Here is a 10639-nt window from a genome sequence, read left to right as displayed (position 1 = left end):
CCACCTCACTTTCAGGCACCCCAATCAGATGTAGATTTGGTCTTTTCACATAATCCCATACTTCTTGAAGGCCTTGTTCATTTCTTTTTCCTCTTTTTTCTTTAGACTTATCTTCTCACTTCATTTCATTCATTTGATCCTCAATCGCTGATACTGTTTCTTCCAGTTGATCGAATCGGTTACTGAAGCTTGTGCATTTGTCATGTATTTTTTGTGTCATGGTTTTTATCTCTGTCAGTTCGTTTATGGCCTTCTCTTACCCAAGATCACCAAGGCAGTACCTCTACAACTCTGCAAGAGCCACAGTGTTACTAGGCTTGGAGTTTCCCCTAATTCAGATACAACTGCAGTAACCAAATAATTAAATCACAACTCCCAAGTCCCTTCAAATATCTAGAAAGCCCTCCTAAGAAGGATGGGTGCAAACAAGCCCAGACTACAAAGACTACAATAAATACCTAACTCTTCAATGCCCAGACACCAAATAGCATCCACAAGCATCAAGACCATCCAGGAAAACATGAGCTCACCATGCAAACTAAATAAGGCACTAGTGACCAATCCCAGAGCAGCAGGGATATGTGAGCTTTCAGAGAAATCAAAATAGCTGTATAGAGGAAACTCGGTAAAATTCAGGAGAACACAGAGAAGCAATTCAGAATACTCCCAGACAAATTTAACAAAGAGATTGAATAATTAGAAGGAGTCAAGCAGAAATTCTGGAGCTAAAAAATGCAACCAACATACTGAAGAATACATCAGTCTCTCTTAACAGCAGAATTAAACAGAAGGAAGATTTAGTAAGCTTAAAGACAGCCTATTTGAAAATACACAGAGGAAACAAAAAAAGAATAGAAAAGAATAAAACATGCCTACAAATCTAGAAAATCACCTCTAAAGGGCAAATCTAAGAATTATTGGCCTCAATGAGGAGGTAGAGAGACAGAGTTCAGGGTAGAACGTTTATTCAAAGGGATAATAACAACAGAGAGCTTCCTAACCCTAGAGAAAGATTTCAATATTCAAGAACGAGGTTAGAGAACATCAAGCAGATTTAATCCAAAGAAGACTACCTCAAGACATTTAATAACCAAAGTCCCAAAGCTCAGGGATAAAGAACCTAAAAGCAGCAAGAGAGAAGAAACAAACAACATACAAAGAAGCTCCAATATATCTGTCAGGAGACTTCTCAGTGGAAACCTTACAGCACAAGAGAGAGTGGCATGCCATATTTAAAGTACTAAACAATAACAACAAAAACCCTTTTATCCTAGAATAGTATATTTAGAAAAAAATCCTTTAAACGTGGAGAAATGAAGACTTTCACAGAGAAAAACTGAGATTTCATCAACACTAGACCTATCCCAAAAGACATGCTAAAAGGAGTTTTTCAAATTGAAAGAAGAAGATGTTAATGAGCAATAAGAAATCATCTGAAGGTACAAAACTCACTGGTAGTAGTAAATACACAAAGAAACATAGAATATTATAATACTGTAATTGTGTCTAAATTACTTGTATCTTTAGTAGAAAACTAAAAGATGAACCTATCAAAAACAAATAACTACAACAACTTTAAGACATGGACAGTATACAACAAATATTTTAAAGTGAGTGGATGAAATTAAAGTGTAGAGTCTTTATTCATTTTCTCTTTGCTTTTTTTTTTTTTTTTTGCTTCTTTATACAATCAGTGTTATCATCAATTTAAAATATGGGTTTATAAGATCGTATTTCAAGCCTCATGATAACCTCAAATCAAAAAACATACAACAGATTCACAAAAAATTAAAAACAAAAAATTAAAACATGCCAGAGAAAATTGCCTTCACTAAAAAAAAGGAAGGAAGAAAAGGAAGACCACGAAACAACCAGAAAACAAATAACAAAATAGCAGGAGTAAGTCCTTATGTATCAATAATAAAATTGAATGTAAGTGGATAAACTCTCTAATCAAAAAATATACAGTGGCTGAATAAATAAAAACACAAGGTCCAATAATCTCTTGCCTACAAGAAACACACTTCACTTATACACAGAGACTGAAAAAAAAAAAATGAAAAAGGATATTCCATGTAAATGGAAACAAACAAAAAACAGGAGTAGCTATAATTATATCACATAAAGTAGATTTCAAGATAAAAATTATGAAAAGAGACAAAGGAGTCAATTCAGCAGGAGGATGTAACAATTGAAAATACACAGGCAGCAAGATGGCCGAATAGGAACAGCTCCAGTCTCTAGTTCCCAGCACTAGCGACACAGAAGACGGGCGATTTCTGCATTTTCAACTGAGGTACTGGGTTCATCTCACTAGGGAGTGCTGGACAATTGGTGCTGGTCAGCTGCTGCAGCCCGAGCAGCGAGAGCTGAAGCAGGGCAAGGCACCGCCTCACCTGGGAAGCGCAAGGTGGAAGGGAATCCCTTTTCCTAGCCAGGGGAACTGAGACACACAACACCTGGAAAATCGGGTAACTCCCACCCCAATACTGCATTTACCAAGGGTCTTAGCAAACGGCACACCAGGAGATTATATCCCACACCTGGCCAGAAGGGTCCCACACCCACAGAGCCTCCGTCATTGCTAGCACAGCAGTCTGTGATCTAGTGGCAAGGCAGCAGCGAGGCTGGGGGAGGGGCACCTGCCATTGCTGAGGCTTAAGTAAGTAAACAAAGCTGCTGGGAAGCTCGAACTGGGTGGAGCCCACAGCAGCTCAAGGAGGCCAGCCTGCCTCTGTAGACTCCACCTCTGGGGACAGGGCACAGCTAAACAAAAAGCAGCAGAAACCTCTGCAGATGCAAACGACCCTGTCTGACAGCTTTGAAGAGAGCAGTGGATCTCCCAACACGAAGGTTGAGATCTGAGAACGGACAGACTCCCTGCTCAAGTGGGTCCCTGAGCCCTGAGTAGCCTAACTGGGAGACATCCCCCAGTAGTAGGTGCAGACCGATACCCCACACCTCACATGGCAGGGTACACCCCCGAGACGAAGCTGAGATCAACCCACTACACTCTAGCCTGGACCACGGAGTGAGACTCTATCTCAAAAAAAAAAAAAAAAAAAAAAAAAAAAAAAAAAAAAAAAAGAATGTCATATGTGGGCTAGGGTCTGAAATGTGGATCTTACATCTCTGCCTGGTGCTAATTCTGTGGCTGACCTGGTATACGAGTTGCAAGACAAGGTCATCTTTATTCTCCTCTCTCCCCTCCTCAAGCAGAGGGAAGGAGTCCATCCCAGGGCTGCTAAGTGTTGGGGGAAGAGTGAAAATTCCTTGGCTGCCCTAGCTTATGTCTCACCTAGGGCATGTGCACCCCAAGTCCACTGTCTCTGAGCCCAGCATAGCACCAGGATTTTCCAGAAATGGCAGTCCTTGTGGCCTAGACTACCTTTCAAGTTTATTTAGGACTGCAGAGCACCTCAGCCTGTAGTGGCAAAGCTTGCTGGAACTTAGGATGGACGATTTGCTTCTGGCTAAGTCTGGCCTAGATGCTCCCTCCTTGGGCGATGGCTGAGTTCTGCCTGGTGTTGCTTTCCACTGTGACAAGGCAGCACTGAGTTCCAATACAAAATCCCACAATCACTACGTTTTTTTCATCCCCAAGTGCTCAGATTTTCTCTCCACACCATTTGGAGAGAAAATTTCTCTCCACACTGCTGGGGGATGGGGAGGAATGAATCGCCTACAGGCAATTCAAGACTGTTTTTCCTACCTTCTTCAGTGCTTCTTTCCTTAATATGATGTTAAAACCAGGTACTGTGATCACTCACCTGATTTTTGGTTCTTATGAAGGTGCTTATTTTGTATGAATAGTTGTTTAATTTGGTCTTTCTGTTGGGGGGTGATCACTTCAGGGTTCTATTTGGCCATCTTGCTCCACCTTCTCTCTGCATTTATTTTCATACTTCACAAAAGTGATTAAGACTGTAGGTTTAGATTCAGACATACTTGGATTCCTAATCCTGGTTCCATTACCCGGAGTTCACTTAATGTCTCTGAGTCTCAGTTTCTTCATCTGTGAAATGAATTCCTCATTGAGTTGTTGCAAAAGTTTAAGGAGTTAAGGCATACAAAGTGCCATGCATACAGTAGATGTTATGATGTAACTCCCCAAATCTTGGGCTTATTGCAACTGGGAAAGCCATTCCCAGAAAGAGCATTCCATCATAGAAGGTCATGATTTATATTCAGGAAGCTCTCTTTGAACAGATCAGAAAAAAATAGAGATGAAATACAGCCCTTTTAAGCCATACAGCTGGAAACCTAACAAAGAATCTCCTGTCTGCATGACAAGAAAGAGGAGATACATTTTGGGGACATGTATCTTTGTAGAGAGGGCAGAGGGACCCAGGAGGGTTAGCTCTGAGAAGACAGGATTGGGTGGGGACTGAGAGAGACCTGGAAGCTGGCTTTAAGCATCAAAGGACCAGAGAAGAGGAAGGAGGCTTATGATGTGGGTCTCTAGGATGGGTCTAAGAACACATGGACATATGTGAAAAATGGGGTGACTTGGGGTCTATCCAAGGAAGAACTTGTCAGTAGGCAGTAAATTCTCTTAGTTGACTGGGTTCCACAGGGAGGTAGTGAGCTGCATATGGGAGTGTCCCCTGCTCTGGCCTTCTCTCCAGTAGCCTATTCTCTGCCCTGCCCTCCATTCTTCTCATTGTCTCTTACTATAATATCTTCCCTTTGACTCATGAAGATACCCAATCCTTTCTTCTGTTTCACTTTCATCTCTGTCCATCTCAGACTACATGATTCATCCCTTTAGCCACACTCTTCCCAGTTGTCTCAATTCTCTTCCCTGTTGTGCTATTAAAAACCCCATCTAATTATCCTATTTCTCTGCTCTCGTGCTCTGCCTTCATGATTGATTTACAACAATTTCAGTGGTTTCAGCCATAATGGATATTGAGAGAGGTCAAATAACCACCTCAGCTTATATAGCTGGTGAATTTTAAAAAGAGGACTCAAACAAGGCCTGCTAACTCTAAGTCTCCTTCTCTTTCTAGGATATTATTATGCCTCTCTCAGGTATTTTAGTATTATTCCTAAGTAAGAATAATGGAGAAGGGAAGAAAAGAATGTATTGGAATGAACTGGGAGAAAGACTCTTATGGACATAGAAACACATTGAGGTCACTGATTCACTAAATACAAATCAAGACCCTCCCTGCGTTTGTTCCATGACCAGTGGAGACACAAAAATTAGCAAGATACTATTTTCATTCTCAAGACATTTGCAGACATCTAAGTAAATTATTTGAAAACAAGATGGTAGAGAAATGATGGGAATATGATGTGACGTTAGGGACCTGTTTAGGTTAGGTTCCCAGAAATGAAACTTGGGAAGATTCTTATACATGTGAGGTTTGGGTGGCATGCTCTCGGGAGAAGCGGGTGATGGAGCATAGGGCAGGTCTCTGAGGGCAGGGAGACCAGCCACGGCCTGATCCTGTGAGGTGCTCTCAAGCGACTGGCATCACAGACTTGGCTCCATTTTGAGGCAAGTGGGCGGGGCTTTTACATCCCCACACCAAGCTGTGAGTGGCTTCAGGCACAAGAAGGGGGCCTTATAATCTTCTGTGGAGAGGCAGACTCCATCAGTAGAAGGCAATTCTCCATGGAAGGTGGCTGTTGTAAGCTATTAGCAGCGATCTCAGTATCTGGGGTTTGAGGGCTCCTTCCTGGTAAAGAGAATCTGGGTGGGGCACTACCAATGACTACTGCAGGGAGACAGAATAGTGATACCTGGCCTGCCTGGAGAGGAGAGGCAGGGGTCAGAGAAGGAGAAGTTAGGAAGGCTTCCCAAGTTAAGGGGTCCGTGTGATTATGGACTTTTGATCCTGAACCTTTCTTGAACAATCAACCAACTCTGTAATAGGGCTAATTTTGCAGCTCCTTCCAAAAGAGAAATGTTCATCTAAATCTTTTAAAGCATTTGACATTAGATTATAAAATGGAAAGATCAATGACACCAATATGCCTGCAGGGAATAGCTATTCCTATACAAAGATATTTGTAGCACAAAAGCTGCCCTATTTGTAGGAGAAAAAATAATGTTTTCCTTCCTCTCTCCCTCTCTGCTTCTCTCTCTCTCTCAAACATAGTTTTGTCTTTGGGGATTTAGACGAGAAGTCTTCTCTTAGAGGAGAAGCAGGTTTGGAAAGGTGTTCATGATATTTTGTTTAATGAAAAAGGCAGGTTACAAAATGACATATCTATGATTCTTTACCAACATCTCTATTAAAAGTTTTGCAAGGTTATACACTATAATGTTTAAATGGTTATAACAGTTTTGTGATTTCTAGTGACTCTTTTTAGTTGATCGTATTTTCTAATCTGTCATTTGTGTAGTTATTACAAAAGAGAAAATAAGATGGATAGAGATGATAGCTCATCGTCATTGTCAGTCTTGTTGGTCTGATCATTGCTCTTACTACCTTCATAATGACAGCTTACCTTATTGCCATGGGAGAACATGAGCTTGGATCCTTTATGCCAAGCAGACTGATTCTGGTTACCAACACCTGAACCCTTTTCTCTTGCTACTGCCTCTGCAGGTAATTTTGGAAACCTGATTGATGGAGGGTCACATCATGGGAGTAAGAAGTTAGCTGAATCAGCTGAAGAAGACCTCCTTCCACTGCTTCACGAAGGACAAGGGGATGTGGCCCATGATGTTCCCATTCCTATGGCCTCCACCACTCACCCAGAGAAGCCACTGGTGACGGAAGGGAACAGGTGGGAGACGTAGCCTGGGAGAACAGCCAAGGATTTTAGTGTGGGATTTTGTCCAATTTCTAGGACTGTTTTCTTCAGTTCTTCACTAAAATCAGAATTTTTTTTTTTTTTTGAGACGGAGTCTTGCTCAGTCACCAGACTGGAGTGCAGTGGCGCATCTCGGCTCACTGCAACCTTTGCCTCCCAGGTCCAAGTAATTCTCCTGCCTCAGCCTCCTGAATAGCTGGGACTGTAGGCACACACCACCATGCCTTGCTAATTTTTGTGTTTTTAGTAGAGATGGGGTTTCACCGTGTTGACCAGGATGGTCTCGATCTCCTGATCTCATGACCCCCCGCCTCGGCCTCCCAAAGTGCTGGGATTACAGGCATGAGCCACCATGCCTGGCCAGAAACATAATTTTTTAATCTCAGCTATGAGAACAAGGTGCAAATTGGAGCAAGATGGTAAGTACAACTCAACTGAATCTTTAGCAACGTGACGACCCTTCAGATAACTAACACCTAGGTAATGCATTTAAGAGCAGAGCAATGATGATGATGATGATCATATCTGAAGCACCCTTTATTCTGTAACTGAAGCAAAATAAGGTAGGAAGGTCAGAACTTACAATTTAAATCCAAACCCTCTTATTATATTCATCTGAGTTCTGTGCTATTATGTAAATTCAATTTGATGGGATTATTGAATACATCATTTCTTATCTTATTTTTGACACAGTCATTTGCAAACTGAAAGACTCAAAAAAACCAGTTGTCAGGCACCAGAAAAGATAATTTCAGAAAACAGCTGGGGGCACTTACATGTACTCTCACTGATCTCCTTTAATCCATGCAAATTTTCAACCTGCAAATAGAAGTAAAATTAGAGAATTTTTAAAAAGAAAGTGATGTCAAGCACCGATCAAATGAGAAGGGATAGTGTAGTAAGAGTCTTTTATTGCCAGATCTTGAAATATGTATGATCTTATTGGATTCTCATAATAGCATGTTTCTTCCCACATTTTGCATGTGAAGAGAATGAAGATGTTGCATGGCCCCGACAAGGCTACCTCTCTATGCTCCTCAGTCCCTCTGCTCTTTTCAATCTAGACACTCTCTGGGGACTGTACCATGACCACTCTCAGGATAACAGGGACTCCCAAATCTATTTTCCTAAACAGCCCTCTTTCCTGAGCAGCAGATCTAAGCACTTCCGCTTGGATGTCCCAGATTACTCACCAGGCCCATTGTCTTCACAGACAACTTTTCTTCTTTCCCTATTTTTCCTGTGTCATAGACCGAGCTCACCCTTCTGAGTCCTCCAAGCCACAGGCAAGAAAATTGTCAACTGTTGGTTGGGTGAGGTGGCTCATGCCGAGGTGGGTGGATTGCGAGGTCAGGAGTTCAAGACCAGCCTGGCCAACATAGTGAAACCCCGTCTCTACTAAAAATACAAAAAATTAGCAGGGCGTGGTGGTGGTTACCTGTAATCCCAGCTACTCAGGAGGCTGAGGCAGGAGAATCGCTTGAACCCGGGAGGCGGAGGTTGCAGTGAGTGGAGATCGCGCCACTGCACTCCAACCTGGGTGACAGTGGAAGACTCCATCTCAAAAAAAAAAAAAAAAAAAAACAACCGATCTCTTTTCATTCCTACCTGCATCTGCTCAGTGATGAAGTCAGTCAATACAGTTCTTAAGTATTTCTCAAATCTATTGCCATTTAAAAATTCTGGCCATTGGCACCTTCAGCCTGAATTACTAGAAAACAACAGCAACAACACCTCCTACCTGACTTGGATCTTATTCAAGACCTTCGCTAAACTATGAGAACCATTTACTCCCCTGATTCACCTCACTCATTGATGACCTGTGGCTTTCAGGATTAATTCCAGAGGCCATAGCTTATGGATTTGATCCTAGTCTACTTCTCCACCTTCATTTTTGTCCACTCCACAAACTCTTTCTTCTATTCCAAACTGCAGTGCCCGTGGCAGTTTCCCAGTATGTCCTGCTGTGTGCTGCTTCTGGATCTTTGAACACACTCTTCCTTATGCCTGGAAATAATCCCCCTCCTCAGAACTGCTAGGTTCAAGACAAAGCCCAGTTCCCTTCCCGGAATCCCCAGTGGGATTTGGATTTCTGTCCTCACGTCCCCAAGCACTGATTGAAGACGTTTTTACCTGTCTCTCTCCTCTGTTAAACTGGGAGCATGTTGAGGCCAGGGACTATGCCTTATTCACACACATATCTGTTCATCTCTGTGACCAGCGAATGGCAGTAGGTGCTTATAAGTGTTTTTGAATAAGTTATGGAATTACTATAACTGGATTGGGTACAGAGTACTATGGGAACAGAGTCAGGTGAGTAATCCCACTGGGGAGGAGGTAAGGAGTCGGGAAAAGGCACAGAAAGAGTAACATCCTAAAGGATCAGAATGTGCTTAAGGGATTGAGGGAAAGCATTTAGGACAAAGCAGAATGGAGTCCATTGAAATAGTCTTAGCTGTTTGTCCTCTTGTTTTTGAGCATTTCCTGAATTTTCTAAACCCTGTCCTTCCATGGGCCTTCCATGAAGCACCTTCTTTGGGGCATTTTTTGGGTCCCTGAAAGCCATACCTGTTTATCTGTCGTTCTTTACAACACCACAGAGACAACCCCAAATTCCTCTGTCTTTTAACTTTATTTTCAAAACTGAGACCATCAGTGAGTGAACAGCTGCCTCTCCAGTTCTGGGGGACTGTTCTGAGACTACTCAGAGGTACTTTGCATCCTTGCACTGAGGCCAGGCAGTGAAGACATTCTCTGCCTTGATGGATTAGCCATTGTTGACTATTGGTGGGGATTTCAGGGGAGGATGGCAAGGGAAGGGTTTAGGAGGAGATGAGAGGTTTCAAAGCATCCTTGGATGCACCTCATAGTAGTGCTGTCCTGCTGGCTCAAGGAAACTAAAATAAATCATGCTGATATTTTTTTTGGTACAGTTGGGCTTTCTGTACACTCTTCAGTCACCATATTGAGGCTCTGTCTATATAGTGGCAAGCCAGGGAGGCAGCAGCTGAGTTGGAAAAGTCTATGTCTATAAAAGACCCCATACATGTGTACACATATATGCTTGCCTGTGCACATATATATGAACACACACAATTTATTTGCTGCCCTCATTAAAATGTCACCTTGGATTTGTTCTGGGCTTTCCAGTTTTGCAAAGCACATGCATTCACACGCATCTTATTTACTAGGCTGGAGCTCCGGAATGGGACTGGAGAATAAGATATCCAATGGCAGGTCATCATGTGATGACCCAAAGTCACAAGGCTGGTCCTGTATCAGCACAGCCATTTAGACTGGCAGTCTCCTCTTTCCACAAGCAGCACAGCGCCTTCCCATGTGCTGCCCTCCAGCTGCCCTGCAGTTTGCCTAAGAAGCCACAGCATCCTTGTCCATGTAGACATACTAAGACTAGAAGGTCCTGAGAACCAAAGAGACAAAGGCCTTGTTGAACATCATTAGCCCAAAATGACCCAAACCAAAGAAACCTTGAGACAAAGTAAAATTTGGGGTGGGAATTTATTTATCTGCAGGATTCTTAGTGCAATGATTTTTAAAGAGAGAAAATAGAGCAGTTTGGTTTCTAAACGTGTTTTTGTTCTCCTGCTGTAATAACAAACCCAGTTTCTTCCAAAAACTTACGTGGCTTCTCTTCTGAGTAAACACCTGCCGGTCTGTTTTCTGCAGAACAGACCATGGGACACCTTCACTAATTTTATTGTCTCCTTCAGATGAAATTTGTGTGGCAGAGCTAAAAAGAGCAATCATCCATTCTTTCAGGCTGAAGTTCTCTTCAGTTTTTTTGGAATGGAAACAAAGGTCGCTCGGTCTCTCTCTCTCTCTCTCTCTCTTTCTCTTTCTGTCTCTC

The 10639-nt window shown here is 42.4% G+C and overlaps 1 protein-coding gene across 1 annotated transcript in view; it reads left to right on the top strand.

Moving 5' to 3' along the window:
* The window catches only part of FER1L6 (fer-1-like family member 6), a 212734-nt gene that overhangs the window by 79628 nt on the left and 122467 nt on the right, over positions 1 to 10639 (top strand). The window contains exon 14 of the mRNA XM_011949292.1: positions 6564 to 6744. Within this exon, the coding sequence (XP_011804682.1) occupies positions 6564 to 6744 (181 nt within the window). The remainder of the gene's footprint in view (positions 1 to 6563; positions 6745 to 10639) is intronic.

Source organism: Colobus angolensis, unplaced genomic scaffold (assembly GCF_000951035.1).
Source record: "Colobus angolensis palliatus isolate OR3802 unplaced genomic scaffold, Cang.pa_1.0 Scaffold295, whole genome shotgun sequence".
NCBI classification, from domain to species: Eukaryota; Metazoa; Chordata; class Mammalia; order Primates; family Cercopithecidae; genus Colobus; species Colobus angolensis.
This window is presented reverse-complemented; position numbering and strand designations above follow the sequence as displayed.